At 34.2% G+C, this 20,120-nt stretch overlaps 2 protein-coding genes and 1 pseudogene across 2 annotated transcripts; 1 reads left to right on the top strand and 2 right to left on the bottom strand.

Moving 5' to 3' along the window:
- Nucleotides 1-7,573: 7,573 nt before the first annotated feature.
- On the bottom strand, nucleotides 7,574-11,667 carry LOC127136680 (DNA-directed RNA polymerase subunit beta-like; annotated as a pseudogene).
- Nucleotides 11,668-13,650: 1,983 nt separating this feature from the next.
- On the bottom strand, nucleotides 13,651-15,546 carry LOC127136689 (uncharacterized). The gene is made up of 2 exons (XM_051063223.1): nucleotides 14,910-15,546; nucleotides 13,651-14,156 (listed from the first exon to the last, which is right to left on the bottom strand). The coding sequence occupies exons 1-2, from the start codon at nucleotides 15,385-15,387 to the stop codon at nucleotides 13,651-13,653; spliced, it is 984 nt and encodes a 327-aa protein (XP_050919180.1). The 5' UTR covers nucleotides 15,388-15,546.
- Nucleotides 15,547-17,722: 2,176 nt separating this feature from the next.
- Nucleotides 17,723-18,692, top strand: LOC127107071 (ribulose bisphosphate carboxylase large chain-like). Its single transcript, XM_051044348.1, has one exon. The coding sequence runs from the start codon at nucleotides 17,814-17,816 to the stop codon at nucleotides 18,690-18,692; it is 879 nt and encodes a 292-aa protein (XP_050900305.1). The 5' UTR covers nucleotides 17,723-17,813.
- The last annotated feature ends 1,428 nt before the right edge of the window (nucleotides 18,693-20,120 follow it).

The raw sequence follows: 20,120 nt of genomic DNA, 5'->3' as shown, positions 1-20,120 counted from the left end.
GAACCAGAATTCGTGAAGTTCAAAAGAGGTCCATCTGAGAAGTCTTCAAGAGTGAAGAAAGCAAAGCTAGGAGAATCTTCCGAATCAAGACCTTCAGCGCCTCTGCACGAGTCTTCTGGTAAGTCTGCCTCTACTGTTCCCTCTGTACAGCCATTGGCTTCTTCTACTCCTCTACCAACACCCATCTACACCACATCTGAAACCCCTCCTTCCACAACCAGAACACAACAACCTCTACCAAAATTCAATCTTGCAAATACCTTCTTACCACTATCCGAAGTTGAAGAATTAAACCAAACCACTTCCTCATCCTCAACCCCAGAATCACCTCCCTACTTTATCCTTTCCTCTGACACAGAACCCTCTGACCCCGCTTCTCCCACTCTAGCACAACTTCAATCTCTAAACCGTAATTCACAACAGCCACAACAACCTCCACCTGAACCTGAAGTAACTTCACCTCCCACAGAACAACAAACCATCACTCCATCTGAACTTCAACCCTCTGACCTCCATACCTCTGACATTACCCCTCCAAACACATCCGCTGAACCTCCAACTCTCAACCTAAGCCCTCCAACCTCTCCACCTCAACCATCTGAACCAGAACATTCCATGCCTACCCTAGAGGAAGCCATTATGCTGTTCGCAAGGGCTTCAGTGCAAAAGGTCAAGTCTCTGACCATAAACTCTGGCATTAGTGATGATCCATCCTCTGTAAGGACACACTGGAACAGAGTCATTGGCTGGATGACTTCTGAGGCCTTAAAGCTGAAACACATCTCTGAGCAAGTCAGAAACGACTTCATTAGAGAGGTTGAGGCAAGACTACAGGAGCGCTTGGCCAGAGAAGCTGAAGAATAGGCCAGAAGGGAAGAAGAAGAAAGAGCCAGAGAAGAAGAAATCCAAAGGGCAAGGGAAGCTGAAGCTAAAGCTCTAGCTGACGCTGCTGCTGCTGCTGCTGAAGCTGAAGCAAAGGCTGTTGCTGAAGCTGAAGCCAAAGCCGCTGAAGAACAACATGCTCTGACTCAGGGGGAGTCCTCTACTTTTGCCCCCTGGTTCTCAGGACGCTTGAATAACTTCAGAAAGAGCAGAAGAAAGTCCGAGCCAGACTGGATCAACAGGACACAGTCAACGCCAACATCCAGAATCTGCTTAATCAACTGCTTCAGAGAATGCCTCCACCTCCCAACCCTTAGGCACTTAGGATTTATTTTGCTTGTTGCTTATTTCTTTGTCTCTGATGTTTTGCTCCTATCTAAATATATCCATATTTCTTTCCTGCTTATTATTTTGTTTAAGTCTTTTTGATTCTGACAAAAAGGGGGAGAAATCAAATAGCTCTGATGAAAAATTGCCTAATACCTTAAAGCACTCTGCAAACATATTATTCTCTAAAATAAATCTATCTGACACTTGACTTAAGAAATTGCAGAAAGGTAATCGAGAAACTTCATTTCTTGGAAGCTCTGGTAAGAACTTCTGAACTCCCTAGCCTATCTTAAGGGGAGCTCACTTCTATCTGATCTGATAAACTCTTTAATTTTTTTTGTTTCATCTGACAATTGAGCTTGTTTTGTCATCATCAAAAAGGGGGAGATTGTAAGAACAAAAATAGTTCTACAAACATATTCCAAGATTTTGATGATAACAAAGGATGAAACCAAAAATAGCAGTCTAATGAAAAGTTCTAAAATGTGCAGGACTCTAAACAAGAAGAAAGGAATCTGATGACGTCATCAAATACAGAATTAAATCAGATACAAATCATCAGCATATCAGAAGCATCTGAAGTGGAAACGCGCTCTAGAAGTTCTGAGTCCAAGCAACAGCGGATCAGAATATCAGAAGCATCTGAAGAAGAAGCGCGCTCTAGAAGTTCTGACTCTGAGCAACGGGATATCAGACTATCAGAAGCTCTAAAGTCACCTCTCTAAAGATCTCGGATTAACAGAGCAACACAGACTCTAATAATGGATTTCCTTATTCAGAATGAGTAACGGCAACTTCAAATTCAAATGGAAAGAATCTATTATTGGAAAGAAGTTACTCAGGGAGACAGTTGTTTTGGCAAGAAACAACAGAAGTTATGACATTAATTTCTAATCAAGACAAAATCATTTGCCATCAATTTCAACGGTCCTTTCACCTCTATATAAAGGACAGCAAACAGCATTGAGAGACTTAAACACTCTGAAATATTCTCACTCTCTCAACCTTTCATGAGCTTTTGCTCAGAACGTGAAACATTCTAATTGTTCTTACTGCTGTAATATTTGCTTTATCCTAGAAGCACTCTAGATTACAAACTTTGTTTTTATCTAAGTTGTTTTATATTCCTCAAGTGACTCTGCGCAGTCTGTATACTTGAGAGGACTAAGAGATCTTTCTCTTAGACGTTGGTTGTAATAATCTTTCAAGATTAGTGGATTAAGTCCTTATTGAAGGCGAAATCACCTTGGCCGGGTGGACTGGAGTAGCTTTGTGTTATAAGCGAACCAGTATAAAATCCTGTGTGATTTTATTTTTGCAAAAGCGCTTATTTTCCAAAAAAATTCAAACCCCCCTTTCTTGTTTTTCTCACCTTCATACCCGCCTGGGGCATCTGTTAAATATAAGAAGACTTTGAGGAGATTATTTGGTAGTTTTTACCTCAATGGCGAAGTGCTTTATAAGAGAAATTTTGACATGGTCTTGCTTAGATGCGTGGATAGACACGAAGAAGACTTGTTGATGAATGAAGTTCATGAGGGTTCATTTGGTACTCATTCCAATGGACATGCCATGGCAAAGAAGATGTTGAGAGCAGGCTACTATTGGCTGACAATGGAGTCTGACTACTGTAAATATGTGAAGAAATGCCATAAGTGTTAGATTTATACGGATAAGATTCATATTCCCCCGACACTTATGAATGTGATTTCATCACCATGGCCCTTCTCCATGTGGGGAATTGACATGATTGGCATGATAGAGCCAAAAGCGTCCAACGGTCAATCCATAGCCATACCTAAAGGAATTCACATTTTCTTTTCAAAAATTCAGATCTGATTTTCAACTACATTGGTTGATTTTCAGACTCAAAATTCCTTGACCTTGCTTCAACTTCATCTCAAGAGTGAACTGTAATCAATAGTTGAGAGTAATTGTGCTTCACAGATCAACATTTCCAAGGTTGATACACAAACTTTTCTTCTTCGAAACACACTGATTGTTTAGCTTGTTTCTTGCATTTATTGGTTTGGCTGAAGTCCTCTCATCAGAGGCAATTGAACTATGCTTTTAATTTTGAAAATGCATTGAGTTCAAGTTGAACACCATCATTTTCCACCTCTGATTTCTCTTCCCGTGGAGATCTAGAGTGAAAATAAATGGTACAGGGGTGATGTACATCACCCCAACTTTCCATTGTTGTATAGATCGCTTCATTTGGTTGAGATTGCCATGTCTGCAACTCTCACCGGTGCTGATGAGCTCGTCGGAGAAGACGGTGGTGTACATCACCGTCCCAACTCCAGATCAAACCACAACCCTTAGATCTAATCTCCAGATCTAATCTGGTCCTTCCTTTTTTATGACTTTTTTTATTACCACATGTTTCTCATTGACCGTAGACTTTGGCGGACGCACGCATGTGGATCGTTTGATAGGCCAGGTCAATTAATGAAATTTGATCCAACGCATGTGGTTTTTCTCATTTTCTGAATTTCCTTTTAATTTTTGTTTATTCCATTTTATTTCAAAAAATCATATCTCTCTCATTTTAATTCCAAAAAATATGAGACCAATTGCATTATTTCTATTTTAATTTCTAGTTTCTGGAAATAATTTTTAACATTTTTTATTTTATCATTTGATATTTTTTATGAATTTTCTCTTTTCTGGTTATTTTTAATTCATTTTAAATAGTTTTAAATATTCAAAAAATACAAAAATATTTTCTCAACCTCTTTGAATGATGATGGATCTATGAAAAATATTCTCATCAATTTATTAATTGATTTGAGATTTATTTGAGATTTTAATTCAATTAGTTTATTTTTGATGCATTTTTAATTGATTAAAAATAGTTTTCTGATTTCTAAAAATGCTGAAATTTTTTGTCAACCTTTATTTGACCTTGTTGAACTTAGGATGATCCATTTGGACTTTTCAAAGTTGATTTGAAATGGATTTGAAGTTTGACCTTTAATTGTTTATTTTAATTCAAGTATTATTTTAATTTCCAAAAATACCAAAAAATATTTTATTTGTTTCTGGACTTCTAAGTTTCATTTTGCTTTTGTTTATTAATGTTTGGCCTTGATTCCATCTATCTTTGGTCTATGTATGTTGATTACTTCATTTGAATTTCCATTAATGTCCATTCTTATTCATCTCCTTCTTCATCTTTTTCTTTTTTTGATCAATGAGTTAAAGATTGGTGGTTAGCCTTGATGTATGGGAGGTTTAACCTTCCTTGATTCAAATCTAATTCATCTTGATCCAAAGATCAAGTGAATGGCTTTGCATTAAGGATAGGTTGCTTCCTAATCAAGCAAGAAAACCTAAATCAATATAAGATCATTTCTCATCTTCTTTGGCATGGCAAGTTGTAGGAGCTTAATTTACTAATCAAGATCCCTAACTTGTGTTTGTTGCCTATATTTTTATTGACCGGCCTTAGATAGGTGTCATTACTATATTAGTCCACTTACGATTGCTTAAGATAGCGCTAAATTGCCTTATGGCACACTAACTCTAACTATTGACCACTAACTTTTAATTCTTGCACTTTACACTAATGCAATTTAATATTCTTGTACATATTATTCATTTGCTTTTACCCCTTTGCTCACTTGAGCACATGTTTATGTTAATGCAATTTTCCTTTTGCTCACTTGAGCACATAATTATGTATATACTATTGTGCTTGTATTTTGTGTTGATGGATGTGAACCAAATGCAAATGGACAAAAGGACTTAGACTTTACAACATTCCCTATGCAAAAATGGAGTAAAAGGGACCTAATGTTGAAGATGAATTGGAAGGACCTAATCTCCAAACTCACTCTTGTCCATTCTTTATTTGCATTATAGAACTTTTTTATGTGTGTGTTCTTGTGCTAGGGATTCCTATTTGAGCCAAATTGGAGAACCATTGTCATGTGCATCTAAAGTGAGAGATGCAAGAGCCATTGGAAGATTCCTAAGAGCATGCTTGATTGATTGATGGCTTGAGTATAAACTTATTTGCTTGCTTATTCCAAAGGATGGGAGCTACTTGGATCATCACTATGATCTCAAGAAGGGAACTCCATTTGTGGTCATACTTCTTTTCCTTCCACTCTGTATGCTTAAGACTTAGCCATTCTTCTTCTTGCCTCCACTCTAACCCAAGCCAAAACTTTTGTGCAAACATTAACATTTGTTTTCAAACATTAGAAACCTAAGCATTATGCTTTTGATTTTCAAACTTTCTTTTCATAACACTTATTTTGAATTGAATCCTAAGCCAACCTTGACCATATTTTGTAAATACTTTTCATTGGTAAATATAGCTCATTCAAATGTTTTTTGTGGTTTCAATGGCCACTTCTTACCAAAGTTTTTCATAACCCTTAGCTATTAGGTTTGAGTTATTCTTGAGGTTGATATAATACTCATCTATATCCTTAGTGATGGACAATAAGTCTTCCATGCTTATTATAGGGTTAACCCCTCACTAGCATGTTGAAGCTATCCTCACATGGTGGATTTGTGGTTTTAGGTTGAGTTTTCTCCCTTGGATAACAAAAGACCTTAAGGCTTTTGGACCAATCAATTCACCAACTTGTTTTTGAGATTTTTACCCCGAACTACGAGGTTTTGATCCTAATCCTTTTTTAAGATGGTACGTAGACAATGGGTTCATCCATTCAAACACAAAATTGTAAATAATTTGTACATTCTTCTCTCATCCCCCCAATCATGTTTGCAGAAATAATTTTCACAAATACCAACCTACCTTACAACTATTGTGAAAAGGGATCCCTTAGAGTACTAAGGATGTTTTGGGTGCTTAAAACCTTCCCATTGCATAACCAACCCCCTTACCCAGATCTCTGACATTTTTATTAGTTTTTTATTCGATAAAACTTCTCGGTTTTTGTTCGCTTTCTAACCTTTCCTTTGGATAAATAGAAGTGCAGTGGCGACTCGATTTGTATGATTTACTTTTGATTTAGTCAATAAATCTAAAGGTAACGAATACCCCGCTACACGGAGGGCAATCCACATCGATGTAATGAAAGTAATGGACCTACGACAATAACAGAACACCCCGAATAATCAACTCATTTTCCAAGAAGAGTCTCTCAAAATCTTCCCTCTTTACCCTCAATTATATCGGAAAACAATTTGTAAACATTATTATGACGATCCCTCTTTGGTTGTCCGTGGATTCCATTATCAAGAAGTGTATCCATGGCTTCTTGTACCAATTTTTATTGACACATTACTAATTCCCCTGGTGTAAATCCACTTGTTGTTAATAGATCAATAAGAATATTGTTCCGATAGATAACTCTTCTATAGAGTTCACTAATATCCGAACTCATTAGTTTACCGCCATCTATTTGAATAATTGGTCTCAATTCGGGAGGAAGAACTGGTAATAGACATAAAACCATCCAATAAGATGGATCTCCCCCTTTGAAAATCGGACATGAGGGTTTCCTCTCATCCGGCTAAAGTATTTAAACACAATTAAAGATAAAGAAAGGGGTTTCCGCTTTCCAATTTTTTAAAACCTCTAATCTAAAATAAAAAAGGTTTACTCTTTACTCAAGTTATAAATAAATACCAAGCAACATTTCATTGATACACTCTTCTTTTTTTCTGAACTTCTTATCCAATTCAAAATTACGACAGAAATAAAATGTAAAATTCTTGAGTAGTCTACCTCCCTTCGAACGAGGAATCCTCTAAAATGAAATTCTTAATAACAAAGGAATATCCTCTAATTCATAAGAGATTTCTTTGTCTATGTATCATACCGTTTGATCTTTTAAGTCAAGTCGTCACCTCGACGGGTTTGCCACGATGTCTTAAAGCCTATATGCGATAGATAAACTTCTGCAATCATGATATATTTTATTCTTTAAACATAATTTTCGTTCTTTTCAAATAAATAAAAAAGAGATGGAATAATTCATTCCACGAAAAAGTTTTTTTCACAAGGTACATACAATATAAATAGTTATTTATTACTGAATTGACCATAGACCAATTCCCTTATTGATTGGGGAGTATTCAATACACCCATGAATTCTGAGCTTCATGTTACTCATCCCAAGAGACATGCCAGATATAGGAAATTCCAATTTAATTGAATGGAATGACAATTTATAATTCGAAATTTGTACAATAATATTTTTTATCAAATCACACATCACAGTATACTAGATCCTCTAATTCTTTAAGAGGTTTATCTAAAAGGCTCGTGATATAACTAGGAAGACGTTTCAAATGCCACACATGGGTTACAGGACATCCTAGTTTGATATATCCCATTTGATATCTACGTATCCGAGAATCAACAAATTCTACTCCGTATTGTTCACAAAATTTTGGTTGGTCTTTTTTATCTCTGGTTACTCGATAATTTCCATAAGCATAAATTCCACTTTTTATAGGCCCAAAAATTATCTCACAAAATAATCCATCTTTTTCAGGCTTATTGGTTTTATAATGAAGAGTATAGGGTTTTGTTACCTCCCCAACTGTTTCTCCATTGGGTAGGACTTTTTTTTGCCCAAGCACTTATTTGTAAAGGAGAAACTGATCTAATTTGAAGGTGTTGATGTTTATACTGATCAATCATAAAATATAATTTCCGATTAAGTCCAATTAAACTTCCTTCCTTTGAATCTGAAAGTCTTTCTCAGATACAAAGAAATGATTCAGTTCCAGAGCCAAGGATCCTAGTTCGCGAACGAGCAATCGAAAGGATTCTGGAGCATCCACAGGTTTCGATATTGTTCCTCCAATAATTGTAATTCCATGTACTTCTTGACGAGCTCTAATATGATAAGATTTATAAGTAAGCATCTCTTGTAAAATAAGGGCAACACCGAATCCCTCGAGGGCCCAAACCTCCATTTCGCCTACCCGTTGTCCTCCTTGTTTGGCCCTTCCTTTAAAGGGTTGTTGTGTAACAAGTGCATAATGTCCACTGGAATGTCCATGTATTTTATCATCAACTTGATGAACTATTTTCAAGATATAAGGCTTTCCTATTATGACGGGCTGTTCAAAATCATTCCCTGTTCTTCCATCAAATATTTTGCTGTTTCCTGGATACTCGGGTTCAAATATCCATGGATTCGATGTTTGTTTACTGGCCTCATATAATTTAGAAAACACAAGTTTTGTAGAAGCCTCTTGTTCATATCTCTCATCAAAAGGTGATATTCGATAGTGTCTATTTAGAATACTCTCGGCTAACCCGAGTGAACATTCCAATATTTGTCCTACATTCATTCGAGAAGGGACCTCTAATGGATTGAAGACCATATCAACGGGTCTTCCATCTTGTAAATAAGGCATATCCTGTCTAGACAAAATCTTTGAAACGATACCTTTATTTCTATGTCTCTCGGCCACTTTATCACCTACTTTGATTTCACGTTTCTGTGAAATATATATATGAATCGTTTCTGGATTATAGCTAGAACTCGTTTTTTTGTGGATCCACCTCACATCAATAACTCGGTCCCTATCACCTATAGATAGTTTTAGACAAGTTTCCTTTGAGGTGGATACCTGAATCCCAAGTATAGCTCGTAATAATCTATCTTCCCGGGCATATGAGGATTCTTTTGCCATTTGAGGCGTTAATTTACCCACTAAAATATCACCCGTTTCTACCCAAGATCCCAGAATTACAATTCCATTTTTGTCTAAATTTCGGAGTAAATGGGCTTCTAGATGTGGAATTTGATTAGTGATTCTTTTAGGACCATGGCTTGTCACATGAGTCTGAATTTCATATTTCCGTATGTGAAAAGAAGTATAAATATCTTCATAGACCAGACGCTCATTAATGAGTACAACATCTTCAGAATTGTAACCTTCCCATGGCATATAAGCTACTAATACGTTTTTTCCCAAAGCGAGTTCACCACCAACTGTAGCAACACCATCTGCTAAAATTTGTCTCTTTTTTATGCATTTACCTTTCTGAACCTGGTATTTTTGATGCCTGCAAGTATTTTTGTTGGAACGTTGATATATAATTAATGCAATACTTAGAGCATTCCCACTTCTAAATAAAATAATCTTATGAGTATCATTATAAACGATCTTTCCCTCGTGTTCGGCTATAGCGGGAACTCCTGAATCTAAGGCCACTTGGCATTCCAATCCAGTTCCAACAATGCACTTTTTGGACCGAGAAAGAGGAACTACTTGACGTTGCATATTAGAACTCATTAAAGCTCTATTCGTATCATTATGCTCGATAAAAGGAATGAGGGAAGCTCCAATAGAAAAATATTGGAAGGGAAAAATACTTCGAAGATGAATTTGTTCCCATGCAATAGTCAGAAATTCTTGACGGTATCGAGCTGGAATAATCTGCTCCTCCTGAATACCTTGATTCAGTGCTAAAAAAATTCTCGTCGCTACCATATAGTATTCATCTCTACTTGGTGATAAATAAAGCATTCGTATTCTTTTTTATCTCTCAGAAATTTCATAAAATGGACTTTCTATAGACCCCTAACGACCAATCCTTGCGTGAATTACCAAGGATCCAATAAGTCCGAAATTGATTCCATCGGAGGTGTCAATAGGACAAATGCGTCCATAGTGACTAGGATGGATATCCCGCATCCAAAAACTAGCAGTTCGCCCCGTCAATCCTCCAGGACCCAAAGAACTCAATTTCCTTCCATGAACTATTTCGGTCAATGGATTGGTTAGATCTAAAACTTGAGATAATGGATGTAATCCAAAAAAAGATTCATAAGTGGTTGTTAATGGCGTTGAAGTCACTAAATTCTGAGGAGTCGGTCTCAATTTAGATCTAACTGCTCCACATATAGTTCCTCTAATTATATGTTCTAAACGAACGAGAGCCAATCATAATTTGATCTTGTAAGAGATCTGCTACGAAACAAATACATTTATTTTTCAAATGATTCATATCGTCAAGTGTACCCATTCCAAGTTTCATTCGAATCAAATGATCTGCAGCTATCAATATATCTCGCGGTAACAAAAATGTATTATTCTCAGGTATATCAATATTTATCCTTCGGTTCATATTTCACCGACCAATTCCTCCTAATTCACATCTTTGTTGAAAAAAATTTGTTTGTAATTCCATACATAAAGATTCAGGAAATATGGGATCTCCGCCTACACAAGCAAATTGTCGATAAAACTCCAAAATGGCATTTTCTTTTGACCCTATTTTTTTCCCTGCTTTTCATTGAGGAAAGACAAGAAAATTTCGGGGTAACAAACGTTATCAAGAATTTTGCTTAAATTCGAACCCATAGCTGATGATAGAACTAGAATAGATATTTTCTGTTTCCTACTTACACGAGCCCATATCCTTGCTTTTCTATCAATTTCTAACTCTAATCTTCCTCCCCAATTTGATATTATTGTGCCACTATAGACTGAAATTCCGTTATGGTCCAATTCTGACCGATAATAGATACCGGGGCTTTGCAATATATGATTGATTACTATTTTGTATATTCCATTTACTATAAAAGTTCCTAGGGAATTCATTAGAGGAATGTTTCCAATAAAAATAATTTGTTCTTGGATATCCCGACTGTTTTTCCAAATTAATCCCGCGGATATATATAATTCAGAGGAATATGTAAGTGATTCATATACAACATCTTTTTATGTATGTTACCAATTGATATGTTTCCACAAATAACTGAAATTCACTTTCTTGATCTGTATCTTCAATTTTTGGAAACTTCAAAAGTTCTTCTGTTAAGCCCCGATCAATGAATCTACAAAATCCTTCAAATTGTATTTGATTCAATCCGGGTAGTGTAGACATTCCTTCATCCCCAACCCCAAGCATTTTTTATTTCCCCCCTTTTTTTTCTCGAAAATATCCCATTATTTGCTGTCATTCTTCATCGAATCACATGAATAGATTTATCAATAATGGAACTTCTGTTCTTTTTACTTTACTGAATCACATGAAATTTTACCTAACTACGTCTATGAAATACCTATTATGAAAGGAGGAAATTGGATACTCCAATTAGAATTTGCAACAAAACAAATAGAATTGAACTTGTAATATCAATGGAAACAAATGGATAACTTTCACGTAGACTTCGGGTCGGGGTATTTTTTACAATCTAAAAAAAATGAATTCTATTTATACTATTAGTATAGTATGATATTCCATATTCCAATTCGATTAATATCCAAAAAGTAAATTCAGTATTTGCTCGGCTCCATGAGAGAAAGATATAAAAAATAAAATAATCAGAAAAAAATATACTATTTTTTTGAGCCCTTTACCATTTCAAGTGTTCAAAAAAGAATGAGAATTCACAAAGAAGAGAGATATTTTGACCCCTTATTTTAGAATTGTAGGATTGCAGTGCATAAAAAGACTGGGATTTATTAAACATTCATAGATCTAACTTCAGCTATAGATATCTATATATGTCTCTTAGGTTATTGCAGTCCTATTTGTTCGGGACATCATATATTGTGGTAATTTGTTTTTTCTATTCATTCATCAATCTATTTAATGAAAAATTGGCAAAAAAATGAAAGTACGAGAATTTATGGAAAATTCCCTGTAATCTATAAATACATAGAAGATACCCGATTAGATAATGTGTAAGAATAAAAATGGATATTCTGGGGTTGACATATATTAACAGTTCTTGTTATAATGGAAATAGAGAAGAATTCGAAAAAAAGATATAATAATATTGATTTGTTATGTAGCAATTTATATCTTTTTTTCTCATTAAAAAAAAATGAAGATTCCTTAATTCTTCCAGAATTTGTAGTTAACGGTTGCTATTTGTCCCGAAATTTTTACTTTTCTTTTGTGACTGAAAAGGTATACGTTAGTTTTTTTATATTCTAATCTATTTTTTTGTATCATTTGGGGGGCATGGATGAGTGGTAAGGCGGGGGACTGCAAATCCTTTTTCCCCAGTTCAAATCCGGGTGTCGCCTGGTCGACAAGATAATAAAAAATAAATAAATAATTCTATTCGATTTCCAGTCTACGAAAAAGAAAAATCTTTCTTTTGGGTAATCCATAATAAAAGAATTTACTAGCCTGTTTTCCAATTGTTTTAGAGAACGAATCGGGACGGGATACAATAAGGATTAGATCCAAGGGAACTAACAGATGCAAATAAGAGTATGTAAAGGAATCTATCTTGATTCTTTCTTTTTTACTTAATGAAAGGGGAAATAAAACATAGGTCTTTGTATTCCTACCTATTAGTATGATTCATTACCTTACTACTTCTAAGTATATTTTTTATTTATGCTTCCAATTTGTCAATTCTACTCCAAATCTGATAAGAACTTGCTAGATGTTCTAATTGGATGTTTCGCCAATGGTGTTAGGACGAAATGGAATCCTTTTTTGACTTTGTACTAGCGATTCCACTATTATTATAAGATATTCTCCAATTTTAAGTGAAAAAGAAAAACAAAAAAAAACACAAGAAAAATGAGTAAACAATAAAAAAAGAATTAATAAAAGAATTGATTCATATTGATATAGATAGGAGACATAATTGACATGGATATAGTAAGTCTTGCTTGGGATGCTTTAATGGTAGTTTTTACATTTTCCCTTTCCCTTGTAGTATGGGGAAGAAGTGGACTCTAAAGGTAATACTAATTGAGTTAAGGCATCAAACTGTCGTAATTTTTTTCTAGCTGGGGTTCTTCCAATTTTGAACTATTTCATTAATACTAATTAATGAAATAAATTTTTATTTAGATTTAGAAATTCTATTGTATTCTAGTGGTGTAATATTTTCCATGTATATATAATCTTGAAAAGAAAAAAAAAAGCTATTTGAATCAAACAAATATTGAAATTGTTGCCATCTTGATATCCCGAGAATCCAGATGATTGGAAACGGATTACTATTCCAAACTTAATTATTTTGAATATTTCTATTCAATTTAATCAAATTAAATTTTGGAATTCTAAATAGATTCTTTCCATGACATTTCCCCTTTTTACTTTTCATGATCATGATAGATTCGTTAAGGATAAACTAAGGAAAAATAATAAAGAAGTTACATTGAAATCCATTTTTATTGACCAATTAGAATTGCCTCCCCGGATCTATAATTGTCTTAAAAAGTCCAATATACATACAGTATTGGAACTTTTGAATAAGAGTCAAGAAGACCTTATGAAAATTGAACATTTTCGAGTAGAAGATTTAAAATTTATATTAAACATTTTACAAATCGAAAATCATTTTGTATAAATTTTAAATACATTGGATTTTTTTGAATCTTTAGCACAAATCAATCTATTCATAATAGGTCTCAAATGAAATAGAGGTATCTAGGGATTGGTCATTTCAAAGTGAATTTTCCCTAGATACACAATACATCTGTCATGATATTTTATTTGACAATAGAATCAATTTAATAAATACCTAACGTTAGGGATTTTTCAATAGGTAATGTTGCTCCAATACCCAACCAAAGAGCCACGACGGTACCAATCAAAAAGACAATTGTTGCTACTAGACGCCAAAATGGGTTTTGGAACTTATTAACATTCTCCAAAGAGGGTACTGTTAATAATCCCATGGGTATTGAAACCATTAAAAGAACGCCCAATAATTTATTGGGTACGGTACGAAGTATTTGAAATACGGGAAAAAAATACCATTCGGGTAATATTTCTAAAGAAGTTGCAAACGGATCCGCGGGTTCCACAATCATTGATGGTTCGAGAACCGCTAAGCCCACGTTACAGGCAATAGTCCCCAGAGTCACTACTGGAAAAATATATAAAATATCGTTAGGCCATGCGGGTTTGCCATAATAATTATGACCCATACCTTTGGCCAATTTAGCTCTTAATACAGGATCAGTCAAGTCATGTTTTTTTGTTATTGGGATAGGTGAATTCTTATAGATGCATCCTCCGAAAGAACCGGACATGATAATTTTTCATCATCCGGCTCGAGCACGAATCAAACGAATTGAATGTAGACATAGAAATTCTTTCTATGTTAGTCACTCATCTATCCATTGCAAATGCAAATGCAACTAGACATAGAATTTTCGGAATTTTTGACATAGAAAGGATTTACTTGTTACTAATATAATACAACCCCCCCCCCCCTTTTTCTTTAGATCTACTTGTTTAACTCCGATAGTATCATAAATTGAGTCAATGCATAGGAAATGAATGGATTTCCATACTATTAAGTTTAATGAAATACATATGACATAATCTAGATTATATCATCTTACTTATTTTACTGGATATTACGGAGCCTGTTCATGCAGGATATGATCGAGTCTAATCATAGAAAAGATTATCTTCAAGCGAACCGGACTATCCTCTATAGAGGACTCGCGCGGTGGTTGGAACAAAGACACATTTAATTGTGAATTCAAATGTGGAAGATAAGATTAAGTCATATATCTGCATGGCCCAATCAATAGTTCAAGTCACACACTCCCATAATCCATTCTTTTTTCTGAGAGTTCCCATCAACTATTCGTGTATGTCAAATAAAAAATCCAATTGATTTTGTTAAGTTGAAGGGAAATATCCAAATACATGTCTTATTAAAAAAATAATGCATATTTGTAGCAATGAAATACTATGACTCCTCCCCAAAATGATTGATTACAAATATCTATGATTCGTATTCTCTATAAAGGACCAGAAATTCCTTGCTTACGTATCATTGGAAAGTGCATTAACATGAATACGGCAGTAAGAAGAGGTAATACAAAAGTATGTAAACTATAAAAACGAGTCAAGGTAGATTGTCCCGCACTCGCGCTGCGGCACAATAACTCTACCACTGAGGATCCTATTACAGGAATAACGTCGGGTACACCTGTTACAATTTTGACTGCCCAATAACCGATTTGGTCCCAAGGTAAAGAATAACTAGTTACACCGAAGGATGCAGTCAATACACCCAAAACTGCACCTGTAACCCAAGTCAATTCACGAGGTTTTTTAAAACCACCAGTGAGATACACGCAAAATACGTGCAAGATCATCATTAAGACTATCATACTTGCTGACCATCGATGAACTGATCGGATTAACCAACCAAAGTTAGCCTCGGTCATTATATATTGAACAGAAGCAAAACCCTCCGTAACGGTTGGACGATAATAAAAAGTCATAGCAAAACCCGTCGCTACTTGCACTAAAAAACAAGTAAGTGTAATTCCTCCTAGACAATAAAATATATTGACATGAGGAGGGACATATTTACTAGTTATATCATCGGCAATGGCCTGAATCTCAAGATGTTCTTCGAACCAATCGTAGACTTTATTGAGATAGGTAAACTAGGGGACCCCCCTTAGAACCGTATATGAAAATTTCATCTCGTACGGCTCAAACAAAAAGACTCAAATACTCGTTATTTGGAAAACAGATATGTGTAATAGAAAGTTTTACACTTCTTAACTTAATCCTATGATTCCAGTCTTTTTTGAAGATAAAAAAAAATAGAAATAAAAAAAAATATTCTTAGTGTTTATAATGCCAAAATTTCAAGTCGGCTCACTCGTCTTTTCTCTTGATCCTTGTCGGCCTCGTGAATCTTCTATTATTTACTTCATTTTTTTGTATTGTGTCTATAATAAGATTTTACTGTTGTCTTTTTTATTATTATTATTGATAAGAATTATCTTGTTAAGACCCTATAAGAATCAATTAAAAACCTGAGATTCATACCAGAACCACGATGATTTCGGAAAAAAACCTTTAATCGAAGTCCAAGAATTCCCTGAGTAAGAATTGCTGAATCGTCACTTATTCAATTTCAAGAAATAGATATAATGAAAAAAAATACAAAGAAATGGATAAGCGGCGGCAGTTTTAAAGAATAAAATTCCATTTCATTTTCTAAATGAATTCTTCTAAGTCTTTCATTTTTTTCGTCTGGTTGCGAGGTCTAAATATAAATATTAAGTATGAATCATAGTTCTAACACTTTAGAATCTATTTATTTTCTATATTCCATGCTCCAGATACTAGAATAAATATCTGACGGGGTAAAGTCATCTATCAAGATAAGATGACGTATCCATTTTATGTTCTGTACTATTAATAGGATCCATTATAATAAGTCATACACTCATATTCCGGAAATATAGAAAGAAAGAAGTTTCGCGGTTGAACTACCAAATAAATCAAAATGGAATGGCTAAAAAGGAACAATCTAAATGGTAAACTTTACTTTTCTATTGAAAAGCTAGTTAGTTGGTTCTTGTGAATAGAATTCTTTAATTCACAGAAATTTGGTCCAGTAAAAGGGATGAATTATAAATCTCTAAAATAATAGAGAGAAATACCGTAAATAGGGCCATTGCAATCCCCATCAAAGGGGTAGTTTCCCACCCCGGAGCTACTTTACCATATTCTGAATTCAATGGTTTCAATAAATCTCCTACAACAATTCGTCTTGGACCAGATCTAGAACTACCCTCAACGGTTTGTGTAGCCATGAATCCTTTTCTTTTGATTGAGATCTATTGACTTTGTATACCATTCCGCTGTAGATAAAGGATCTTACCCTATAGATCCATTGTAGTCTTGATATTATACAATCATGGAAACAGCAACCCTAATTTCCATCTCTATATCCGGTTTAATTGTAAGTTTTACTGGGTATGCCTTATATACTGCTTTTGGGCAACCCTCTTAACAACTAAGAGATCCATTCGAAGAACATGGGGACTAGTTGAAGTAATGAGCCCCCCATATTACGATATTGGAGGCACATTACTTCAATTGAGATAATTCAAAATCATTTCGTGTTTTTAGTTGGAACTTTAGGGGGTTCTCTAAAAAAGATAGCGAAAAAAATAATTCCTAACGTCGAGACTAAGAGGAATGTATATCACAAGGGGGAGGAGTTATTGTCATATTGCAAAATATCGGTTTTTTTTTTTGAAAAAAAAAAGTTCGATAAGAAAGCAAGTGGTTAATGATATTGAATAATAAATGTAAGTTAATAATCTATTTTCTTGGTACCATCCAATCAATTCAATTGTTTTAAAATTTCAATGATTGAATTTTCAAGGGCAACCCAGTCATCTAGATTATAGACAATACTATATTATCTATGGAATTAGAACCTGAACTTTGTTTATGATTCCGTTTTTCTATCTCATTGGTCCTTCTTTTTTATTTTCTCAACATAGGATTTATACTTAGCATATCATTTTTACCAATTTTTCTTTTTTTTGGGAAAATTCTGCCGATTTTTACATCTAGGATTTACATATACAACATAGATCACTGTCAAGGTCAAGAATATCTTTTTTATTATTTAGATTAGAAAATGATATTCCAAAAAAAAATAACAGACTCAAAATAAAAAACGATTGGGTTGCGCCATTCATATGAAAGAGTATAGAATAATGATGTATTTCCCAAATCAAATATCATGGTAAAATTTAACAATGACCCAGTCAGATTCATTGATAATATTAGTTGATGGATCATTTGTAAAAGGTTTTATTAACTCCTAAGTTATGTTGAGTAGACCTTGTTGTTGTTGCTATAATTCTTAATTCATGCGTTGTAGGGGAGATTTATGTCACCACAAACAGAAACGAAAGCAAAGGTTGGGTTCAAAGCTGGTGTTAAAGATTATAAATTGACTTATTATACTCCTGACTATCAAACTAAAGATACTCATATCTTGGAAGCATTCGGAGTAACTCCTCAACCTGGAGTTCCGCCTGAAGAAGCAGGTGCAGCGGTAGCTGCAGAATCTTCCACTGGTACATGGACAACTTTATGGACCGATGGACTTACGAGCCTCAATCGTTATAAAGGATGCTGCTACGAGATCGAGCCTGTTCCTGGAGAAGATAATCAATTTATTGCTTATGTAGCTTATCCCTTAGACCTTTTTGAAGAAGGTTCTGTTACTAACATGTTTACCTCCACTGTAGGTAATGTATTTGGGTTCAAGGCCTTGCGCACTCTACGTCTAGAAGATTTGCGAATCCCTGATGCTTATGTTAAAACTTTCCAAGGTCCTCCTAACGGAATCCAAGTTGAGAGAGATAAATTGAACAAGTATGGACGTCCCCTATTGGGATGTACTATTAAACCAAAATTGGGTTTATCCGCTAAGAATTATGGTAGAGCAGTTTATGAATGTCTCCGCGGGGGACTTGATTTTACCAAAGATGATGAAAATCTGAACACCCAACCATTTATGTGTTGGAGAGACCGTTTCTTATTTTGTGCCGAAGCAATTTATAAATCACAGGCCAAAACAGGTGAAATCAAAGGACATTATTTCACTGCTATTGCGGGTACATGTGAAGAAATGCTAAAAAGAGTTGTATTTGCTAGAGAATTGGGCGTTCCTATCGTAATGCATGACTACTTAACAGGTGGAACGACTAAAGAGATGAGGAAGGGCGTAGTAAGCGACAAAATGCTTCGTGGACCCCTTTAATCTTATCATTTATATATACGTACATGATTTTGTTAAATGGATTTTCCTAATATTAGCATAATATTTTGTTTCCTTTTATTTCCATTCTTCTTATTATTTATATATACATACATGATTTTGTTAAATGCATTTTCCTAATATTAGCATAATATTTTGTTTCCTTTTATTTCCATTCATCTTATTATTTATATATACATACATGATTTTGTTAAATGCATTTTCCTAATACCTGAGTATATTTATATACTATCTTAAGAATTACGGTTAGTCAAGTGGCTAGCATTGACTAACCTTAACTCTATTGACTATCTCTATAAGAACCTTGGAAAAAGAAAAAAGAAAACGAACAGCAGAAAAGAAGATAAGAATAAATTCACAAAATACCGTGTCCTTATTTTGACACAAAGTAGCTGACAATCAGAACAAACAAAATAGCCAAATAGCAAACCAAAATGTAGTGCAAAAATAAGGTATAATTCAAAAATAAGGACCAAAAGAAAATGACAAAGCACGAACAAGCCATATTTAGATTTTACGAGAATACTATAGACGAATGCCTTAATGAAGAACCAAAGAAGATAGAATTTCCAGAAGTGAAAAGAACGCATAAAATGAAGAAGTATTTTCATTATTTTTCTGATTCCTCTTAGAACCTTCTGATTTTTTTTGATTTTAACTCCTAGAAAATTCTCAATTTTTTTGATTTGAGCTCCTAGAAAATTATGAATGTTTTTGCTTTGAGCTTCTAGAAAATTATGAATTGAAATGAAAATTGAAATCAAAAGGGAAATCAAAATCGAAATGAAAAAGATTCTAATTCTTCCTATTAATCTTAACCAGTCAGAAAGAAGGAGAAAAAAATAATGCAAAATTAATAACAACATAGATACAGTTTGCATACGAATATAAAAAAATAGCTTAATAAAGAACCAAAGAATATAGAATCCCGAGAATTTAATAGGACTCATAAAATTCAGAATTTTGTTTAATTTTCTTCTGATTCTTCCTATTGCTCCTATTATTTTTATTTTGATTCTTCGTAGCGTCGTGATAGTGTTGTCCATTCGATCCTTATATTGTGATCTATTTTGAATTAATTGTAAATGTGCATGAACATTATGAATAATATGAAACTAGAAAAAGTATTCACAATGTGTTTTTTTTTAATCCATCAAAAATGAGATAGAATAGCTTCAACCTTGTCAACCGAAAATGAGAAAATGAAATCGGGGTAAACACCAATACCTATTATGGGTATAAGGATACAAATAGAAATAAATAATTCTTTGGGCCCAAAATTAAAAAAAATAAGAGTTTGGTGTATTCAAAAACTTATATCCATAGAACATCTGCCATATGATTGATAATAAATAAATCAAAGTTAATATCATTCCAATTCTTGTTACAAAAGTAGTTAGTATTTTCATC

This window comes from Lathyrus oleraceus, chromosome 1 (assembly GCF_024323335.1).
Source record: "Lathyrus oleraceus cultivar Zhongwan6 chromosome 1, CAAS_Psat_ZW6_1.0, whole genome shotgun sequence".
Taxonomy (NCBI): domain Eukaryota; kingdom Viridiplantae; phylum Streptophyta; class Magnoliopsida; order Fabales; family Fabaceae; genus Lathyrus; species Lathyrus oleraceus.
This window is presented reverse-complemented; position numbering and strand designations above follow the sequence as displayed.

Bases quoted from the DNA above. Each gene is read 5' to 3' on its own strand.
- LOC127136689 (XM_051063223.1), bottom strand. From the start codon at position 15,387: ATGACTTTTTATTATCGTCCAACCGTTACGGAGGGTTTTGCTTCTGTT. The intron at 14,157-14,909 runs GTCCTTTATAGA...GTTCTTTCGGAG, and splicing joins ACGTAAGCAAGGAATTTCTG to GATGCATCTATAAGAATTCA.
- LOC127107071 (XM_051044348.1), top strand. From the start codon at position 17,814: ATGTCACCACAAACAGAAACGAAAGCAAAGGTTGGGTTCAAAGCTGGT.